Source organism: Astyanax mexicanus, chromosome 22, assembly GCF_023375975.1.
Source record: "Astyanax mexicanus isolate ESR-SI-001 chromosome 22, AstMex3_surface, whole genome shotgun sequence".
Lineage (NCBI taxonomy): Eukaryota > Metazoa > Chordata > Actinopteri > Characiformes > Acestrorhamphidae > Astyanax > Astyanax mexicanus.
Window position 1 is genome coordinate 27095708 of NC_064429.1, and position 23312 is coordinate 27119019.

General features: G+C 35.6%; 2 protein-coding genes across 2 annotated transcripts; both read left to right on the forward strand.

The window, feature by feature from the left end:
- The first annotated feature begins 387 nt into the window (after positions 1-387).
- lhx6b (LIM homeobox 6b) lies at positions 388-6499 on the forward strand. Its single transcript, XM_015604430.3, has 7 exons — positions 388-546; positions 1725-1846; positions 2144-2358; positions 3741-3829; positions 3935-4030; positions 4879-5005; positions 6316-6499. Exons 1-7 carry the CDS (start codon positions 499-501, stop codon positions 6396-6398), a joined length of 780 nt encoding a protein of 259 aa, XP_015459916.3. The 5' UTR covers positions 388-498; the 3' UTR covers positions 6399-6499.
- Positions 6500-14409: 7910 nt separating this feature from the next.
- krt1-c5 (keratin, type 1, gene c5) lies at positions 14410-23155 on the forward strand. The gene is made up of 9 exons (XM_022667557.2): positions 14410-14538; positions 15555-15992; positions 17777-17859; positions 17963-18119; positions 19660-19824; positions 20402-20527; positions 21641-21858; positions 21950-21975; positions 22788-23155. Exons 1-9 carry the CDS (start codon positions 14425-14427, stop codon positions 22901-22903), a joined length of 1443 nt encoding a protein of 480 aa, XP_022523278.2. The 5' UTR covers positions 14410-14424; the 3' UTR covers positions 22904-23155.
- The last annotated feature ends 157 nt before the right edge of the window (positions 23156-23312 follow it).

Below are 23312 nucleotides of genomic sequence, written 5' to 3' on the forward strand. Positions count from 1 at the left end.
TCACCCTCAGATATGGTGAGTTTAAACTGAAAACCTGTTTATCGTTTATTTATTTCAGAACAGGTAATTTATTATTTATTAAATAATTTTATTGCTGTTGTTCAGATGACACATTTCAATTATAGGTAGGGAATTGCTTTTTTTTTTTTTTTTTTAATAAATCTCATCATAATGTGAAAAACCTTCATGTGTTCCTCATTGCAGTGCATTTGGAAGGTGTTTCCAAATGTAAATTTACCTTTCAGAAGTTTATTTTTTACTTTTGTTTCTTTTGTTTGATTGTACTGCTTTTGGAATAGACTACTGCAAACTCTATCATGCAAGAGTTATAATGGATTTTTTATTTTTTTGTATTTCCTTCCAATTGCCAATAAAGAATTTGTAAAAAGCAATATTCACATTTTTTATTCTTGTTTTGTTTAGCCAATATCAAATGGAACAGATGATGATTCGAAGAGTGAATCATCTCCTATATTTTCAGTAACTGAGCAGAGCCTCATGTGCAGTGGATGCACACAGGAAATTCAGGACAGATACTTACTGAAGGTGATTATGAGCTTCTTTGATATAATGCACAAACAATATCCAGCAAAAATCATGTTTCTATTTTTGACTTTTTCCACATTTTGACATAATGTTATTTGGCAATGGTTCTTTTATTGTATCATCATTCTGATGAATTAATCAAACATAACATGAACAACAAAACAAAATTGCCTGAATTTATTTACTTTTTTACATTTAATTCCACTGGAGATTTAGATTGTTTTGGCTTCTTATATGTAAAGCATATATTTTGAAGATACATTGTTGTAGCAGTAGCAGTAGAAGCAATAGAAGTAGATGTAATAGAAGAACTAGTAGTAGTAGAAGTATCAGTAGTAGTAGCAAAAGTTGTAGTAGCAGTAGAAGTAGTAGAAGCAGTAGTAGAATGAGAAGTAGCAGTTAAAGTAGTAGTAGTAGACATAGAAGTAGTAAGAGTAGAAGAAGAAGCAGTAGAATGAGATATAGTAGTAAAAGAAGTAAAGTAAACATAGTATTAGAAGTAGTAGATGTAAAATTAGTAGTAAAAGTAATAGAAGTAGAAATAGAAGGACTATTAGAAGTAGAAGTGGAGATAGGAGTAAAAGTAGCAGTAGTAGGAGAAGAAATAATAGCAGTAGAAGTAGTAGTAAAAGCAGAAGTAGAAGTACTACTAAAAGTAGAAGTAAAAGTAGTAGAAGTAGTAGACATAATAGTAGCAGTAGAATTAGTAGTAGAAGTAGCAGTAGTAGAAGTAATAGTAAAAGCAGAGGAGTAGAATTACTAGTAGAAGTAGTAGTAGCAGTAGAAGAATTACTAGTAGAAGTAAAAGCAGAAGTAGTAGAAGTACTTGTATAGGCCAAAGTAAATGTAGTAGTAGAAGTAGCAGTAGAAGCAGTAGTAGCAGTAATAGTAGTGATAGAACTAGTAATAGAAGTAGAAATTTGAAATGTACTAGTAGTACAAGTAATAGTAGTAGTAGAAGTAGTAATAGTAGTAGATGTCGTAATAGTAGTAGAAGTAGTAATAGAAGTAGTAGTATTAATAGTAGTAAAATAAAAAATAATCATTTTGCAGGAAAAGGAAAATTTCCTTTTCCATTATTAACTTTCAGTAGAATTAATTGTAAAAAAAAAAATAATAATTATAAAAACGTGTTTGTGTTAAATTGTTAGCTGCTTTTACAGAAGGCTGTTTTTCAGGTGAATGATTTATGGTGGCATATAGACTGTCTGGAGTGCTCCGTGTGCAGAACCTCTCTACACCAGCACAGCAGCTGCTTCATCAGGAACCAGGAGATATTCTGTAAGATGGATTATCACAGGTGGGCTTTGCCTGGATTTCTGACTGAAAAAATTATTTGTGATTTTGCAGGAACTTATTATTTATTACCCCACTTTTAAACTCGTCTAATGATTTATGTTAACAATCTGTTTGATTTAATGAATGAATTAGCTTTGTTTTATTTTAGTTGAAAAATATTTGAAGGTGTTCTCACTTTGAACTGAATGCCATTTTAATTTTGTAAGAGTTGCAGCTTAATAAGAAAATGATGTTAAGTAATAACAGTACTGAATATCAGCCAATAAAAATCCTTAATGAATGGTTCTTTATTTTTCAGTATGTTTGGTATAAAGTGTGATTGGTGTGGTCATCACGTCAGCGCTACAGACTGGGTCCGCAGGGCTAAGAACCACATCTATCACCTGGCCTGCTTCGCCTGCTTCTCCTGTAAGAGGCAGCTGTCCACAGGAGAGGAGTTCGGTTTGGTGGACAGCAGGGTTCTGTGTCGTGTTCACTATGACATTGTGCTGGAGAGTATGGCTGCTGAGCAAGGTCAGTACATATATTTATTTAAGGAACATTTAATGATATTTCTAATGATCAATAGTCATCTTTGCTAATTGTATTTCTATATAACATCCCATAATTATGTAAAGGTAAGTTTAATGCTGGTTAAAAATACTCTGGCAAAGAAAAATGATCTTAAATGTACTGTAGGTCAATAGGTAAAATTATTTATACTAAACATTTTCAAATTAAAAATTAATTATTTTTCAAACAGGTTATTTTTTGTTTGGTTTTGATATACACCTGGTGCTGGACAAAAACCTTTTATCTGCATACTGGCCCTTTTTGACATTTGTATATTTTTATGTCACGACAAATGGACCAATAGAAATCTTGGAATCAAGTCTTTTAAAAATTCACTTCCATTCAAAGTTAGGAGATTTCTTTCTTCTCCTAAAATGTTGCAATTTTGGAGATATGACAGTGATGATACACAACCATAAAGAGTAAAATCAATAGTTAAATTATCTACATATATACTTAATTAGTTCAACTAAAGTTACTGTACTGTAAAATTACAAATTGTATTCACTATTAAAGCTTTCTCGGCTCATGATCATCTTTATTATGTGATTAACAGAAATTGCCAGTTTTTATTATTTCAATTAAGACATTATATTAACATTTCTTCTTACTAAATAGATGTTATTTACCTGTTTTGAAATAGATAAGATTTCCCAAAAAAACTTTTACTATGTAGAAATATGATTCAAATAAAAACCAAACCTCCCAAAAAAAAAAAACACCAGCAAATGTTTAATATACATAAATGTATATAAATAAACATAAGATAAATATAAAATTCTACCAGTCAAAAGATTTATGAACCCCTATTTTTTAGAAGTTCAATATCAGTGCTGAATGGCCCAGACAAGCTTTTTATTTTATCTTAATCTTAGCAAAGATTTTATTACTGCACTTTATCACCTGTCAGACCTCTAATTCTTCTCTTTACTGCTGAAACTGAGACTTAGTCCAATCATGTTAAGCTGAGCTGAAGGCTAAAGCTGTTTCCATGTGGGTCAGTCAGACATGATTCTTCCTGTTTCCAAGAGTCTTTTGAAGGTGTAGAAAACAGTACTCAGCGCTCTCTGGCTTAATCTGTAATTTCTGTAAAGAAAAGACTTTTATTAGTTAAGGATACCAGAGTTGTCTGTGTTTGTGTCTTTTTTTTTTGTTATTATGATGAAAGTGTGAATGTGTGTAAGTGTGTAAATGCTGCAGTAGAGAGTGCAGTGTATAACAATCTGTTTTAGCATTGCTTTACTACAGACAAAGCTTTATAAATGTATTCTTTTAATTCATTTCCAAAGCACTGTTTATTTTCATTGCTAGTTACCTAGTTACTATACTGTATATTTCTCTAGGTTTAGGTCAGAATGGAGTTTTACCTTCAGACTGTTTGTTGAAGCCTTCCAAAAGAGCCCGCACCTCCTTCACCTCGGAGCAGCTCCAGGTATCTGACCTGTTTTAACAGGAACGGACAGATGATGAATAGATGATGGTGGTGTGCAGAATGATTAGAAGTCAACAGTAAGTTTACAGTTTTATGTTTTCTCAGGTGATGCAGAGACAGTACACCCAGGATAACAACCCTGATGCCCAGACTCTGCAGAAACTGGCAGACATGACAGGACTGAGTCGAAGAGTCATACAGGTAACAAAATATCTCAATAAACAACTTAAAATAAGTTTTTTTGATTTGACCAAATTGAAAACCTCTGGAATATAATCAAGAGGAAGATGGATGACCACAAGCCATCAAACCAAGCTGAACTGCTTAAATTTTTGCACCAGGAGTGCAGGCATAAATTTATTCAAAAGCAGTGTGTAAGACTGGTGGAAGAGAACATGCCAAAATGCATTTAACTCTGATTAAAAAAAAAAAACAGAATATTGATTTCTACACTTTTAAAACTTTTATGAATGTGAACTTGTTTTCTTTGCATTATTTGAGGTCTGAAAGCTCTGCATCTTTTTTTTTATTTCAGACATTTTTTTCTTCTGCAAATAAATGCTCTAAATTACAACATTTTTATTTGTAATTTGGGAGAAATGTTGTGCATAGATTATAGAATAAAATAATATTTTCATTTTACTTAAACATATGCTTATAAATAGTAAAATCAGAGAAAATGATTGTGGTGTCAATTTTTTTCCATACCTATACTATAAAAATAATACTAAATATTTAATATGGGCATATTTAATGTTGGTTATTAAATTCTGTATTTCTGAACATTCAAAACAACTAAAACTGACATGCCAACTGTTATAATACATGGTACTAGTATTGTGCCCCATAAAAGAACTACACTGTACTGACTTGCTAGTGTACACTATAATACAAACAAACTGTATCATAACATTGCAGATTAAACCTGAAATTACTGTATAAACACTAGTGATCCTTAATGTTCACTGGTGAGTCTAATTCAAATATTTTACTGAAGTTGGATGATGAACTATTATTTGTAGGTGTTTTAAGATTGACACTTTTCACAGGTTTGGTTTCAGAACTGCCGTGCAAGACACAAGAAGCACCCTGGCATGATGCTGGATGAACTTCACTATTCATCTTTTAGAAAAGCTGAGACATCACAGCTCTCAGACGAGCATCAGTACATCACTGGTGAGCAGCAGAGCCATGCAGCATCTATTTTTTCTGTAAAACATCTGTATGACCATTTACTGTAATTGACCCTGCATCACATCACTATATAATGTATCTTTTTTTTACTACACAGAATCATGTAGTAACGTAAAAGAGTTAAATAAACCAAAATACTCTAAAAATGTGAAGCATTTAGGTGCTCTTATCTGGGGTGCTGTTAACTTGCTGTTTCTAAGGCTGGTAACTCTGATGAACTTATCCTGTGCAACAGAGGAGACTTTTGCTCTTCCTTTCCTGGAGTGGTCCTGATGAGAGCCAGTTTCATCAGTTTCAGGGTGTTGGTCTCTAACACATTAAGAGGGCAAGAAATTCAAGTAATTAACTCGAAAAGTTCAGCAAAGCTGTTAACTAAAAGTCTTAATTCCAGGTGACTCTACCTCAAAAAGCTGACTGAAAACATCAAGCCGAGATGATAGTGGTTGGTGTGGCGCAGTGGATAACACCACTACCTACTAGTGAGCTTCTCACATCATGTGGGAGATTGGGGTTCCATTCCCGGTCTGGGTGACTGAATGCTGCGCTACACCAGTAAGAGTCCTTGGGCAAGACTCCTAACATGTAACTTGTAAGTCACTTTGGATAAAAGTGTCAGCTAAATGCTGTGAAATGTAAAGATGTGCAAAGCAAGAGGTGCCTATTCTGAAGAATATAAAATGTGAAACATATTCTGATTTGTTCAACACTTTTTTTTTAATAATAACTAAATGTTTTTTTTTCATAGATTGAATGACTTTAGTATTAATCTACAATACACAAAAAATAAAATAATAAAAAACACTGAATTTCAAGTGTTTCTAAACTTTTGATTGGTACTGTATGTAAAAATAATATTGTGATGTGATAAAATCTGAATATTGGACTATACTATTTTTTTTACAGCTCCAAAAATGGATTTAAATTATTGGCCAAAAACCTTTTTTCATATATACACTCCTGTATATTGACAAAGGTATTGGGACAGCTGCTCATTTCTTGTTTATGATAAAAAAGGAATCTATTCAATCAAAAATCCTACTGGAGTTACTCCTTCTTGGGGTAACTGTCTCTACAGTGCTTTTTAATATAATTTAATTTTTAATTTAGAAAAATTGCAGTGAGGATTTGACAGCATAAGCTTAGATGCTGTCACCAACCCACCTATTTAAAACTCCCCAACCCATTTCAAAAGTATTAAAATATTAAAATACCCATAAATTCCACAACAATTATATAACAAAAAAATCCTTAGTAATTCTTATGTTCAAAATGTTTTGTGTTCTCGTTCACAGATGAATCATTCCCTCTGACAGCTGCCCAGAGCCTGGCCACGATGGTTCCTCATTCACCTCTCAGTTACCTGCATGACGACTGAATTAGCAACACAAACTCAGCAACATAATTAATGTGTATTATAAAACCAAATATCAGTATATTTAAAGAGAAATACTCTATTATACATAATAAATTACTCAAATAAATGTAGATTGTTTAACTTTGCAACAGATAAACTATAATAAATAATTACAGACCTGTACTAATGATTATGTGATTATGAGGAATTCTTATGCATGCAAACACACACAAAGAAAATTAAATTATGAGAAATCCTGGGAGTAGATGCTTTTATAAAACTGCTCCAGTCCATCACCGATCATTTTTCCCTCAAGTCCCTGCACTATTTTTCAGTATGTAATGATTGAGCTTTAGGTTGAAGGTCCTCAATTTCAGCTTTGTGTGTTTAATAGATACCACAATTCATCCAATGGGCAATCTAACGATGACCATTATGCAATTCATCCATTGAGTAATTTAATGGTGATCATAACAGGCACTGAACTCAGCGTGTCTTATTGATCATGTATAGATCTGTCCATTCTTCAGGCCATTTCATGAATATTCTCAAAGTGTTGTATTGATCAACCTGCACTTAAGCCTCCTAAGCAAATTGCAGCTTTGTAAAAAGGCAAGACGATACAAAGCTCACCACACGCTGCCACTGGCTCATGGGTAATTTGTGAACTCTGCTTCAAGTGATTTAGAACTAATGCAGCAGCACTGTATTATGAATATAATGACTGAGAGTGTGAGATTTTATAAGGTGCTAATTAAAGCCATGTGTAAAACAGCCTAGACCAATGCAGGTTAAATAAAATGGTGCTGGTACCCCAAATTCCATAGCCTGTATATGGGCCAGTATCAGAAAATCACATACTGTAGTAGATTGACATTTTACAGTGAATTAAAAACAGGATTGGGCTCTAAGGTAAATAGGACAGTTTATCTATACAAACTCTTGTGAAAATAAAACATCTTTTAAGTATTACAGAAACAAATCATTTGTTTGATCAGTTTGTTACATTAATAGGAAAAAAGCTTAAAAAACTGCCTCAATCACCCTTAATTCACCCTGATAATTTCCCCTCTTTCCATTTTTTTAATTTGATTTTTCTGATTAAAAATAAAGCCAATATAATCTAATCTATTTAGTTTTACCCTTTAACTCAAAAGGTTTCTAAACTGCACCAGTCAATAACGAACACAGACACCCTAATAGACAGAGTCTGCTTTATTTTCCTAGTCTGCCATACCCCGTCAGATGATTGAAAACTTTTTATTAATAAGAAAAGCCTATGTAATCTACAGCTCTGGGGAGAAAAAAATGAGAGAACACTTCAGTTTCTGAATCAGTTTCTCTGATTTAGCTATTTATAGGTATATGTTTGAGTAAAATGAATAATGTTTTATTCTATAAACTACAGACAACATTTCTCCCAAATTCCAAATAAAAACAGGCATTTAGAGCATTTATTTGCAGAAAATGAGAAATGGCTGAAATAACAAACCATGCAGCTCTTTCAGACCTTAAATAATGCAAAGAAAACAAGTTCATATTCATGAAGTTTTACGAATTCAGAAATCAATATTTGGTGGAATAACTCTGGTTTTTAATTTTTGTTCTCCTCCACCAATCTTACACACTGCTTTAGGATAACTTTATGCCACTCTTGGTGCAAAAATTCAAGCAGTTCAGCTTGGTTTGATGGCTTGTGATTATGTATATTTCTCTTGATTATATTCGAGATTTTCAATTCACATTATATAACAATATATTAAATATGTGTTTGTTAATTTATACCTGAAATGTAGTCATCTGTTCGTTCTTTCTTTACAGCTGATGTGATGGTAGTTAGTGCTCTCTACGGGTCATTTACGCATGATGCATTATGTGGCTCGTTCGCTTTTACACGTTACGTGCGTTTTTTTTTTTTACGCATTTACCGCGTTTTGACACACTCCGTGCGTTTTAACACCCCTCCAGCGCTCTCCTAAACTGAAATACTAAGACAAAATGATTTAACAAAATGAAACTGTCATGAGCATAATTACTAAGTGTATGAGATTTTATGATAAGTGAATTCATTGTGAATTTCACATGTATGCATCTCCCACTAAAAATAAAGTCTAATCTAATCTGCTTTAATTTACTCTTGATCTCAAATGCACCCCTCAAACGCAGAAATGCAAAACTTCCTGATTAAAGAAAAAAAATAGGACATTACCATCAATTGTGTAACTAAACGATGTGGAAATACAGATTCATTAATAAACTACACCTTGCGCACGTTTATGCACCTCTGCGTTTTTACGTGCTTCCCTGTTTTTTACGCATCTTTTTACGCATTTTTATTTACATCCATTCTTGATCTCAAACGTTTAGAAACTGCACCAGTCAGTAATGCAAAACCTGATAAACAGTTTTATCAACAAGAAAGATAAGCCATTGTATTAATTATGTCCATGTGACTATGCTAAAAACTACGCATGTGACTATGTGAAAACTCATTATTTCATAATATGTCCGTTATTTCGATTCAGATCTTCTTGGCTTTTACATATTTTAAGGTTGTATGCATTTTGTGCGCTTCTTTTTGCATGGTGTGCAAAACAAAGAAATGGCCAGGAGTTACTATTACTTTTAGTGCTACATTTAATTAACAGTCAGGGTTTCAAAAAGCTATTACTAGAATGATCTTCACTTGCAAAATAAAATGACAAATGCACACAAGAAAATATTGATTTTTGTTAAAATCCAGAAAATTACACAGTAATTCCCACAAACATTAAATGTACTGCCACTAGAGGGCGGCAGTGTCGTTTGTATCATCCCCAAAGAAAAGTCTTCACAGTAAAGTTTTACACTGTCTTAAAGTGGCTGAATTAAGGGTGAAAACATGACCTGTATAGTGTCCAAATGTTTGTAGACACCTTCTAATCAACTAAGTTACCTTCATAGCTATTCTACTGTACACACAGCTTGTATAAAATGTATAAAAAGAAATGCGTAAAAGCGCACGAGACGCGTAAAAGCGCACCAGACGCGTAAAAGCGCACAAGATGCCACGGAGGTTGCAAGAGCGCACGAAATGCCCACCATGCCACTTGTTAGTCTTGTTAGACTAAACTCCAACCAGCTGTAAAGTACAAACGTGACTGCTTCTCAGGTGTAGATTAGCAAAATGTTAATCTGATTAATGGATCTGGACGGTCATTTTTTCACAAGTCACAATGTTGCCTACCTCAATGACTATAAATGTTAGATCTCAGTTTAGAGGGACAAATCTTTATTTTTAGGCTATTATTGCATTTTAGGATTATTAGTCCCTAACGGCATGGAATAAATAAAATATTGGTGTTATTTGTAAACGAACCTGTTCGTGAATAGAATGAATTCACATACTCTCAGTTTACTGCAAAGGGCCAAACAACTTAACCAGTGTTATTTTATTCTTAAAATAATTGTTACACTTAATGCATCAAGAAGCGCCAGTCTGTAGTTCAGACGCGCCTCTCTGCTCTCAGTTGTAAAAGTGCGCGTGTAAAAGCTTCTCTGGAAGAGGGTGATTTCTCGCATCTGATGGGTTCAAATTAAAGGATTTCTATATAAAATTCCCCGTTCTGCCCTTCGTTTTTTTCATGTGCTAACTGGAAAAAAAGGGCGTTAGTTTCTTATGAATGCAGTAATTAATGTTCATATACACATCTACGTTGTAGAACCACGGATATGTGGAAGCAAATGTGACCGAAAATATATATTTTAAAAAATTACCTTCGCAAAATGAATATTTTGTATAATAAAGTTTCATTTCAAAGCAAAAAAAAAAGTTCTGAGACACTCTCTGAGAAGCTCTATTTTAGTGGTGGCCTCCTTCTTACTGATTACTCCACATCTTTGGAACCTGTAGATAGATTGCCTCATTCCACGCGCAAAACAAACGTTACTGTAATTATAGGTTTTGATTGGCTAAAATTAGGTAAACACGTGTGGAGACTCCATTTAGCCAGAGGGGCTCAATAAAATGCAGAATCCAACAAGAGCATTGTGTACCAATCTTGAGAGTTAAACAAGATAATGAATATGACCTGATAAAACAGAACGGTATCAGTAATCTCATCAATGAATAATATAAGGGAGACTAATTATTAATTAATAAAATAATCCACAGTTCCTGGGAAATGCTCTAATAATAATAATAATAATAATAATAATAATTATTATTATTATTATTATTATTATTATTATTATTATTATTGTTGTTGTTGTTGTTATTATTATTATTATTATTATTATTATTATTAATAATAATTTGTTTTTGTATGGTAATAGGCACTGTTATTTATTTATTTTTTTATCTACGGGCGGCCCTATGCAACTGCAGCAAGGTGGAACGGGAATCAAAGTAACTCAGAATAAGGCTATAAAAGAACATCACCATCGTCTGATACTAGTCACAACAGTTTTCATTAAACTGTTTGGTACCACTGAACGGATAAGAGTGGAGGAAAAATACGTGGGATTTTAAATGACGATATTTTTTGTGGGGAGGGAAAAGTCTTGTCAAATTAGATAATTAATGAATTATAGTTTTTTAAATCTCGGAAGTTTTTTTTGCCAGCTGCATTTCTCGTTCTGATCTTTAGAACGCGTTAAAACTGGATGTGTTAAAGCACATGGAATGCGTAAAAGCGCACAGGACATAAATGTAAACATACATGTGACATGTGAACATGTAAAATCAAAGAGAAATTAGAAATACAAGCACATGACTACTTATTTTAGGTGTAGATTATTAGCAACATATTAATCTGATTAATGGATTCTGTCACTTTAGATCAAAATACATTTCCTTATTGTATTTTAAGTGCTAAAAATGAATGACACGTCTGCTCATTTATTTGTTCTTATGAAATCAGGAGTATTAAAAAGTTTTTTGTTTCTTTTGTTGAAGTAACTGTCTCTACTGTTCAGTGAAGGCCTTCTAATCGAAAATAGAGCATTTCTGTGAGGATTTAACTGGATCTTAATTATCATTTCAAAGAAAACACAGTTCTGCTGCTTCACAGCTCCCATATGTGTGGATTTACAATATACTCATCTGATCTTTTTACACTGGTTCCATTTAAAGTTAAAATTTTCCTTTTTCTGTAAAAGTTGCTATTTTGGAGATTTATTTAGCAGAAAATAGACATTTTGGCTAATTGTCCGTCAATCTTTGATCTTTAGACAGACAATTAAGATATATCTAATTCTATAATAATTAATAATAATAAACTACATTAAAAAAAATCGGTCATGTTTGGAAGCAAGTTAGCATGTGTCATCAATCAGTCTGATCTATAGGAATAAAGAGATCAGCAACGGTCTTTATAAAATTTGTTCTAAATGTGTACTGTAATTTTTCTCCACACGATGGCGCTAGTGGCTTTGTCTGTGAAGATCTGCTTGTGACGCAAACGGTACTTGTAGTTATATTTTCTACTGAAAAAAAAAAAAGTATCTGCCTTTGCTGTCTCTTCTCAAATGTAAACGTTTTTTACATTTATCTCTTGACCAGTAAAGCATAACTTTTTTGTTTAATGGTTTAGCTGGTCTACTATCCTTAACAACTTGATCAAACTTGATAACCAGTATAATACAAAACTAGTGAATATAGAGTATAGAGTATGTATAAATGTTAAAGACACACACCCACATTAAATGCAGGAGGCCTCACGCGCATATACACATTTGCAGCACTCTTAAGCTTTCAAGGCACCTGGCAATAGCCACGGTACATGATTATAGTTCCTGTTTCATGACTTTTGGCATGTTCATGTATATGCACTTTCATGATGGTAGTCTTTGCTACCATATGTAAGGGGCTAAAAATATCTACAAAATCCATTAGGTACCCAGCCTGTGTAGTCCTTCAGAGTATTGGTAATAGAATGGGACTCTATAGAACAGATAACCTGAAGCTGTTGACACCATACTTAATGCCACGTGTGGGCTAGAAGCATATGAAGCCCCCAGCATTGAGCTGTGGAGTAGTGAAACTGGAATGAAGAAACTTCAGCCAATACTTTTGGATGATTTGGGATCAGACATAAAAAAAAATGCATTTAGACACTTTTAAGTTGCACTCAAATGCACACACCCATCATGTCTAATCATTGTAGAGAAGTATTATGTTCTCTAAAATAATGATGGTGCCCGTCTAGTGAAATATTGGGATTGAGTTTGAGTTAGGGACCTGAAGATGAGATGGGGTGTTGATCATTCAGGTCATTATTGACCTTTATTCATTCTTCAGTTGTGGAACTGTAAAACCGGAGGTGAGAGGTTAGTTTGGGAGTCAGGTTGGTCTCTTGTGAATCCTGTACTTTTTGTCTCCATGTACATTCTCCCACATGCATGCAAGCGGCCGATTTGTGCACCTCTGTCCTCAGTGGCACACAGAGGGACACACAGAGGGACCCTGGGACAATAGAGGCTGGAATTAAGAATCATGGCCTAATATGAGTGAGTCAGGAGATCAGCCCTACCCCCAGTCTGGACCAGTTTCTCAGGGGTTTTGCCTTTCTGCTCTTTCTGACTGCCCATTGTTCTTGCTTCCTCCTGGCTAGTTGGGTGCGCAAAGACCTGCCCCGATGTAGAGCAGAGTTCTCCAGTTTCAGTCTAATGCAGCCTCTCTCTCGGTGGTGTGCGAAGTGTGGAACTGGGCTAGTTCACGTAGAACTAATTCGAAACTCCCTGCATGTAAAACAGGTTACGCAAGACTTGCAAAATCACGTTTCAGTAATTATAGTATACAAAACTGACCACATAGCCCATATTTACTGTTTGCAAACTCTACTGTTTTGGGGCAATGATGTGTATCTTGTTAACTCCTATAGGTTACACTTTTTGGATGATGTCATGCTCATCATTTCTGAATATATGATTTAGAATTTAAATTTTTATATAGAGTATGGAATGTACAGCTCTTAAAAAAAAAAAAAACACTTAAGAACGTGGAGTTTCTTTGATTTTACCTAATTGAAAACCTCTGAAATATAATCAAGAGAAAGATGGTTGATCACAAGCCACCAAACAAAGCTGAACTGCTTGAATTTTTTGCACCAGAAGTTGCATAAAGTTATCTAAAAGCAGTGTGTAAGACTGGTGGAGGAGAACATGCCAAGATCCATGAAAACTGTAATTAAAAACCAGGGTTATGCATTTTTTGGGGTAATTTCTGCCTTTTCTCATTTTCTGCAAATAAATGCTCTAAATGACAATATTTTTATTCGGAATTTGTGAGAAATGTTGTCTGTAGTTTAAAGAATAAAACAACAATGTTCATTTTACTCAAACATATACCTATAAATAGCAACATCAGAGAAACTGATTCAAAAACTGAAGTGATCTCTTATTTTTTTCCAGAGCTGTATATTGAAGTTAATTTACCAAAGCATTATTTCAATACAAAAATGTAATATATTAAAAATGCCTGATATGCAAAAAGTCACGGGATAGTAGTATGTACGTAAATAGACCTTAAAATATTTCCTTAGGAAATTGCCTGGGAACACCCATACCTGTACACTTTGTTAGGGTGCTATCTTGTGGCTTTGAGCTATGACATGGGTTAGTAATCATGCTGATCTTACTGAATGCAATAAAATCATTGCAGTAATGGTCCAATCTGATAGAAAACCTTCCCTGTAGAGTAGAGACAGTTACTCCAACAAAATCAAGATCAACTCTTTTTAATTTCCCTTGATTTTGAAAGAAACACACTGTATGTGTCATGATGTCCAATTCATTTTAGTGTATAGTGTAGCTATAGATGGAAATAACACAGTATGCCCAAAACAATCATCACTTTCACATTTTGTGCTCTTTTCTGAATTCATTGTGTTCATCTATTCTATGGTTGAGAGCCTCAGGCTCTCTCAGGGCACTAAAAAAATGAAAATCTTGGTTTCGTTAAAATCGTATGGTGTTTTGGTGGTGATGTAAATCTGTTCAAGGATCTGGTTAAAGCAAACTACAAAGAGAATGCATGCAAACTGTGGAATGATCTGATTGGCTGATCATGGGCAGCCTGAGTACAACCCACCCTTGTGAAGAACACACTACCAGAGTGTATAAAAGGAACCCGTGCTTAGATAATCCAAACACAGTCTGTGAGGATCTGGAGAGCATCAGTGTAAGTACAACATCTCAATTTCTATTTACTCTTTAGGCGATATATGTGTGCATTATTGATTTACCTCTAATTTGTATATTATTAAAACAAAGATTTAATTAAAACTCAAAAATTGAAAAGCATGAAAATAGTTGTCAACATAGCATTTACTCAAATAATTTACTCTTCATTTTGACATGTTACTTCATAGAAAAATATTAAGAAAATAACACTGCTGTCAGACAAAAAATCTCTTACTAGAGAAAGAAAAAACCTCTTTAACATTTAATATAAGTCATTGTAAGAAGATCTTATTCCGAATAATTGTGAAGAATGTCCATTTTTCATGAAATTGCTAATTAAATGCATGTATAAATTAAACAACTTCATAATAAACAGAATGTTTAGTTTATCATCATAGCAAAATGTGTCACAGAGTCACATTACTGCTAAAATACTCACTGGATCCTTAAAACTCTTAATTTGGCTAAATTACATTAATTAAAATCAAGTAATTAATGAAAATTGAAAATGAAAATTGAATTTACATAGATTTCAATTCAAATCAATGCACAGTTGGGTGTGTCCTAAAGGTGTGTGTGGATTAAACAAGTGTTACCCTCAAAGATGCAGTGTAGTAGAGAGGAGATGATCTTGGTCTGGTTTCAAACAAAACTAACTCCATATTAAATTGAACTGAAATATAGAATGTGCTAGTACAGAATACAGGACCTTCTTCCTGTATTTACTTTCTAGATCCGCCCCAGACAGATCTGACCAATAAGCAGAGACAACATGCTCATGTGGTGTGCTGTGATGCATTTTGTTGCGCTTGCTGTTTTTCTTGTGTAAAACCAAACTAAACCAAACGCATAAGGTTAATGAACTTGTTAACTTATTCGGACCAGAGAAACAAACTAAGGTGTATAAACACCCTATGAGTGAATGGTTGGGCAATTGTTAGAATTTAAGTTTTAAAAAAGTAATCTAAATAGCTTCAAGTCCATTAACTCCACTGTTTTCTTTCCCTTTCACAGTTATTCCAACTCTACTACATCACTCTCCTTCTCAGCATCGCCAACATGACCTCCAGCCTGTCCGTGCGAGCATCAACAGGCCGCCAGCCTTCCTTCTCCAGCCTCTCGTTGAGAGACAGTGGGACACGTGGCCGCTCTAAAGCACCAGTGTCCCTCTCATCTGCCAGCACACTGTCTCTCTCCCGCTCCGTCTCCATGGGCAACGGCCTCAATATCCTGAAAAATCTGTCTCTGAACGGCCTGGCTGTGGGCGCCAGCGAGAAGGAGACCATGCAGGGTCTGAACGACCGGCTGGCCAGCTATCTCAACAAGGTGCGCTCCCTGGAGAAGTCCAACGCCGACCTGGAGCAGAAAATCAAGCAGCTGATGCTGGATAGAGCACCTAAGGGTCATGACATCGAGGGCATAATGGCTCAGGCTCATGCTATTGGGCAAGAGGTTAGATTGAGTTTTTCATCTCAAAGCTAGACAGCATGTTTTCAGTGTGTACTGCAGGCCAATGGTTAGTTATTGTTGGTTAGGAGTGAAGTTACAGTTGATTTATTAACCCCTCAAATTGCAAGAAATCACTGCAAAGTAGTGTCAACACTGCTTTTACCCATTATAAACACTCTGTATGTAAGCCCACATTTCTGTACTGCCACCATTTCCATCAGTTTCACAGACCCTAGAATTGAACCCTGTGGGACTCCACTCCATCTGGTAATCTAAAAAAAGTAGATTACCATACTTAAACTTTATGACTAATACATTAACCATTCACCTAGAGTTTAACCTAAAGGGTTATCCATGACAGACTAGGGTTTAATTTCCCATCTGGGCAAATTTACACCATTTTTGCACAAAACCTTGGGAACCACATTCACCGACATGTAAAAACTCTGACATACCAAATGTAATGTGACAGGTACTTGTTTCGTGTCCCAAGATTTTTGCCATGACTCATAGAATCTTAAGAATGCTGCACTGACTTGTACTTATACTTTTGTGGCCTAGATAATTCTAGCCAGATAACCCACGGTCACCCACTATCAGGCCTCACTACAACTCCAATAGAACACTTGTTCAGCTTCACACACAAGATAACACCTCACAACTTATACAGGTTTGGGTTTTCCAAAGCAATCCCCTAAAGTGATAATACACGATTGTGAAATCTATGTACTTCTATCCCTATAGTCCTGTTGTTGGACATTTGGCATGTGACTGTGAGTATGCTTTCTAATAGCTAATTCTAATTATTGTATCATCATTTTGAGACCTGATTTTGGCCTTAAATATATTTAATTAATGCCATTGTGGCAGACAGGCCCGTGCAGGATATTGTAGGACAAAACTCTTGTTAAAAAATATGTACTTTTTCAGATTCATCAGCATTTGTATCATCACCAGTATTGATATTGTGGTATATTGTATGGTTTTTATCTATACAATACAGTGGTATTAAATATCAACATTTTTATTGAAACACAGACACTATAAAAAGACTCACTGATGGTGTACAGTTCCATAGAAAATTGTGAAAAAATATCAGGAGATGCCCTGTTATTCCCACCCCTAACATTTTTTTTATTTCTAAGTTTTTCTTTCCCATTTTCTCCCTAATTTACACAGGCAATTACCCAGCCCACTCATTAGGACTCCCCCTATCACTAGTGATGCCCCAACACCAGGAGGGTGAAGACTAGCACATGCCTCCTCCGATACATGTGAAGTCAGGCACAGTCTCTTTTTGAACATTGCTGAGTAGCTTCACAGCGCACTCGGAGGAAACCGCAGCAACTCGGTTCCTATACATCAGCTCACAGACGCCCTGTGCTGATTGACCTCACCTTTTGGAGTGATGTGGGGAGAGAGTGCCATCTACCCACCTAAAGAGAGCAAAGCAAATTGTGCTTTCTCAGGGCTTCGGTAGCCGATGGCAAACTATATGAACAGGATTCAAACCGGCGATCTCCTGATCATAGTTGCAGTGCTTAGCCTGCTGGACCACTCAGAGCCCTAACACGGATTCCTTTACAAAACTAAATATTTAAAATAGTTGATGCTTTTGGATACTTTTTGGATAACATTGGAATATTTGCATTTTAGACATCATAATATCAGGATTCTATCTCCACCATGATATGAAATTCGAGCAATTAATACCTCAGTGATAGGGCTAGGCTTCAAGCGTCAGTGCCTTTCATAATCAAACCTACTGATATTTCTGTTCTCTACAGGTGAGGAAAAAGACCCTGGAGAATGCTCGCATAATGCTGGAAATTGACAATGCCAAGCTGGCAGCTGATGACTTCAGGATTAAGTAAGGGTCACATCACTGGGATTTAACAGAAAAGGGATTCTATGGAAAGTCCCTGGTGTGCATTGTGCATGTATCATGTGTCTATTGTGTTTCTGTTTTGAAGATGGGAAGCAGAAGCGGCTCTTTGTCAGTCAGTAGAGAGAGACTGTGTCGCTCTGCGCAGAGCCAAATCAGACCATGACCAGATCATCACCACCCTCCGAAGTGACCTGGACAGCCTGAAAGAGGAGCTGTACTTCCTGAAGAAGAACCACGATGAGGTGATGTTTATAATTAAAAGAATTAACACTGGATAAGGTTCTTAGTATTGCTTTATTTCAGTTTTCTGCTAAATGGATTGTGAGATGCTCATTCTAGAAAAACTTCCAGATGCCCAAAAGTGTTTAATGACTCTAAATGCTCCCTTACACAAATTTATTCCACCCAATAGTTACAAATAGGTAAACCCACCCAATAGTTACAAATACATTATCTGGTGCCCAAGACATTATCATAGGATAGGATTTTGCACTGACAAGCAAAAAGTATTGGGACATCACTATGTAAATTCATACGATCAGGAAGTTACCCTAATGGGACAGCTTGGGAATATCAACACCTGTATAAATTCTGAGGTGTTATCTTGTGAGTGAAGCTAAACACTGGGCAGAGTGCCCACTGGGCAAGATGATGTGTATTGTCATGAACTAAGTTCGAACAAGCCATATGGGACATTCCATTTATGAAGAGTTGGTAATTGGTAGCTCAGTGGGTGGTAATAATAGTGCCCATGCAAACAGATGTGTAACTCTCTAGCATAAATCTCATCGGCGTTCAGTTACCGTTGAGTCTCCACACACATTTTTCGCAGGACAGTGCTGTGTTTTTTGGCTTTCATGGGACATGGCAAAAGTCATGGGACATTATACTAGTTTTTTTCTATGTCCTTTTGGTATGTCAGTGTATTTTATTAGATATACACACTAAAATAATACACTTTTTTATTATTACATTACATTGCATTACATTTGGCAGACGCTTTTATTATTTATAGGAGCAATAGAGATTGTGGGATAGAGGAGGAAAGGAGGGGAAGAAGGAAATGAGGTTAAAACTACAAACATTAAAACATGTGCTTTCATTTTACCCAAGAAGTCTTTTCAGTATAAAGATGAAACAATTTTTCATTCCTGAAGAAGACTTTCAACTGATAGTATAATCATATGACGTATATTAGGGGTATGCTGAGATCTCTTGCCATGTGCTCATGAAATGAGTGTCTTGTCACACCCCTAATGTATATGTATATAGCCGAATGGTCAATATTATGGTAACAGGTGTGGTTTATCAGTATGTGAGGGGGATATACTGTATTGTCCCTGTCCCTGCCTCGTCAGTAAAACAGTGACAGCTGTGGATCAGTGGATGTCTACAGTAAATGGAAAAACCCAGCCCATCTTTTTTTCTCTTCAAACACTAACACATATACAAACACACATACTGTACACACACTTGATAGTAAGGGACAAAAGTCTGAACCTGAAGGATGGGTATGTTTAGACAGGCGGGTGTGGTGCTCTAATTATATGCACAACTTCACATGACAGCACTCCACAGAGATCTACATATACTGTATATATAAATCATAACCCACTAATATGAATATAGCTATAAACAATATACTGCAAATGTTTTTGATTACATTTAGAGTATAGTGCTAATTATATATGTAGTAATGCATTTGATATTGTTATTGATATATATATATATTATTATACGGTATATAACTAAGCATTTGACTTTTTCTCTCTGTCTCTGCAGGAGATGAGCTCACTGAAGGCCCGTTTGGCCAATGAGCAGGTGAACGTGGAAGTGGATGCAACCCAGGGGCCAGACCTAGGCGCCATCATGGCTGAACTGAGGGCCCAGTATGAGGGCATCGCTCGCAAGAACAAAGAAGACGCCGAGATGTGGTACCTGAAGAAGGTCAGTTGGATTGAAAAAATAAACCCCTTGTTTGATTGATGAGCCCAGACAATGATTCTGATAAATAAATAATAGAAATCAGTGACTCAAAGCATATAAGCACATACAGCTCTTGAAAGTGCAAATAAAAAAAGTAATGTAGAGCATTTATTTGCAGAAAATGAGAAATGGTTAAACTAACAAAAAGGATGCAGAGCTTTCAGACCTCAAATAATGCAAAGAAAACCAGTTCATATTCATAAAGTTTTAAGAGTTCAGAAATCAATATTTGGTGGAATAACCCTGTTTTTTAATCACAGTTTTCATGCATCTTGGCATGTTCTCCTCCACTAGTCTTACACACTGCTTTTGGATAAATTTATGCGTCTCCTGCTGCAAAACTTCAGGCAGCTTAGCTTGGTTTGGTGGCTTTTGATTATCCTTCTTTCTCTTGATTATATTCCAGAGGTTTTCAGTTTGGTAAAATCAAAGAAATTCATCATTTTAAGTGGTCTCTTATTTTTTTTTCAGAGCTGTATTTTGCTTTGTTGCTCTGGTATTCCATTAAAAAGATACTGTATCTGTTTGTGTTTTTCAGCTGGAGGCAGTTCAGTCTGAGGTGAAGGAGAGTAATGAAGCTCTAAGGTGTGCTCAGAGCGAGCTCAATGAAAGACGCCGCTTTCTGCAAGGTCTTGAAGTAGAGCTGGACAGCCTACGCAAGCAGGTACGCTTAACCTTCACTGAGGAAACAGTGCTGAATATGCACACATACATGTTCCTTGGTTGCTGTTCTTTCACCACTGTCTGTTATTTTAGGAGGTTTATGAGGGTAATCAATCTGTCAGTAGTCAAACAACAGACCAGGCTCATGTCTGCTTTTTATTTAGCAGCTCAGGATGTGTTTCAATACATGTGTTGATTGCTACACATTTGCCTGTAAGCACAGTGTAATTATGTGTGTTCACTACAGGATGAGAGGTGATATCACTACATGTTAATGTAATCACTGATCAACCATTTAAAATGTAAACAATTACTGCACAGAAATCAGTGTAGCACGTATACAGTAATTGGTATCATCAACTAAAATGTTAATAGCTTAAGAAACTTTTATTATGAAAAACTATGGGCCCAACAGTCTATTTCCATGCTTTTCACCTGCATTTTTTTAAATAGCAATGGTGCTTGTGAACATATCTACACTGATAGGTGTGGTGTCCCGAAATGAGTTATGTTCAGATAAATGTATGGTATATTATTATCTAGGCAATGGAAAACAGTATGAAACAGTGTGCTAGTGACTTAAAACATCCTAGGCTTATGCCAACAGTCAAGAATTCATTGCTATCTTGGCAGTGAATTGTCAACAGTATACAGCCCACATGTTACAGAAGCGTTGGACAAGTCAAGGTAGCTGCGCCATTAAAATAGCAATCTGCCAAAGTCATAGTGTACTCGACTCTTAAAAGGAATGGCAAGTGAAATGCCTAAAACACGCCCATGATTAATTAAAAGACTGAGTACATACTTTTCATACGTTTTGAGCCACACAAGGCATACATCTCTTGTCATTACGATAGCAAAGACACACTGACACTCCCTTAATCAAGCTTACCTAAATTATATAAACCATACCATAGCGTCTACATAGTATCAGCCTCACAACTTTAGCTCAGCATCCATTTGGCGTTTTCTTAAGAAAATGCTTTTTCGCTCTTTCATTTGAGAATAACATTGTAAATATAAAAAAATTAGTCTGTAATATTACTTTGTAATATTGTGATGTGTAATATAGATATACTATATTATCTCTGATATATTACATGGCTCTCTTTAGGTAGGTGTTCTGGAGGGGAACCTTGGGGAAACAAATCATAAGTACGCCACCGAGATGGAGCACATGCAGGTCACCCTGACACAGCTGGAGGACGAACTGTCACAGCTACGTCTGGACATGCAGCGCATCAAAACTGAATACGAACAGCTACTGCGAGTCAAACAGAACCTAGAGCTGGAGATCGCCACCTACAGGAGGCTGCTGGAAGGAGAGGAGGTGTAAGTACTGAATCAGTCTGCTGATCGTTGTGAGTCGTAGTGTGGCAGTGTGTACCAATGAAATTAAATTGGATTTATTTCTGTGTTTCAGGGTGAAAGAGGTAGCAACTCCTAAAAGTAAGTATGCAAGCAACAAATCCACATGATTTTAACATTTCCATACCTTAGCATTTTAAAGTGAAGGATTCAGCTAAACTCCTCTAGAGTCAATGTGTTGTCACACGGTAATGTCTTCCATGTTGTGACATTTTGAACACACAAACTGAAGGCATACTGCTTTTTTGGTGGGTTTTCCACCTACAGTTTACTTTTTCTGGTTCAAATCAGTTTACACCCTTTTTCTTCTTGGTTTGATTAGGTTTAATAATAAGGAATGCGAAACCAAAAAGAAAAGAAATTTTTACATACATTACAACAAGTTTACATCCATTTTTCTCCATTGCATAAATTAAAAAGACTAATTGACTTTTTATTTATTAGACATTTTTTATGTTCCAGCAGACAAAGCAACGTGCTTTTTTTTTTGCCATTTTTTCCAGTATATTTAGTGCATCTTTTGGAAAAAGTCCAAGTGCACCAAAATGTACTGCAACAAACCAGGTGAAATGTTACCAGCACTTATTGGTCTGAGATGGGAGCAAAAAAGGATACACAGGATAAAATGCTAGATATACAGGATACAATGCTCTGGGCTAGTGTGTATTTCTGTAGAGTTTAACATAGAACAACCTGACATTTAAGTTGGATCAGAACTAGCTTTAAATCAGGGTCTCAGTGTAGATACTAGTCTGATTTAACCAGACTAAAAAAAGCTCTAATTTTTTCATTTAGGTGAATAGTATGTCTAACAGCATTTCCAAAGTGCACTATTTGGTTGTTCATCATACAAGCCTCTTAAATCAAATACAGCTTTTTCTGTCATTTTTTAGAACAGCCTGAAGTAAGAACACGGAAGATCGTGAAGGTGGTCACCCAGACTATGGTCAACGGCAAAGTGGTGGATGAGTCCAGTGAGGTGGAGCAGATTGAGGAGCGTAAGAAGTGAGTCCTGCGCTCCTTCATTACCGTACTTCTCCATCAACCACATCTCCATGAAGAAAAAACACATTTCCTGTTAAACAGCACCAAAACAATGTGTATAACAGTAGACTCAGGTACACTATCTGTGAAACAATCTGTGCAGGCTATAAATAATAATAAATACGATGATGAGGTGGATATTGGCAAGACGCCAGTATCAGTGCAATTTGTTTACTGTTTGAATGTGAAGTAAATAAACATACTTGTGTTCGAGATTGCTGTGCTGTGTCAGGTGTCAATTTTTCCTCTATAGAGACAGAGTTATGTACAGTATATTAGTGGAAAATGGCTGTGACTATACCAGTTGTTCTAAATTCTGGTCCTGGAGTACTTGTGCCCTGCAGGTTTTACCTATGTTTTACCTAATTCTAACT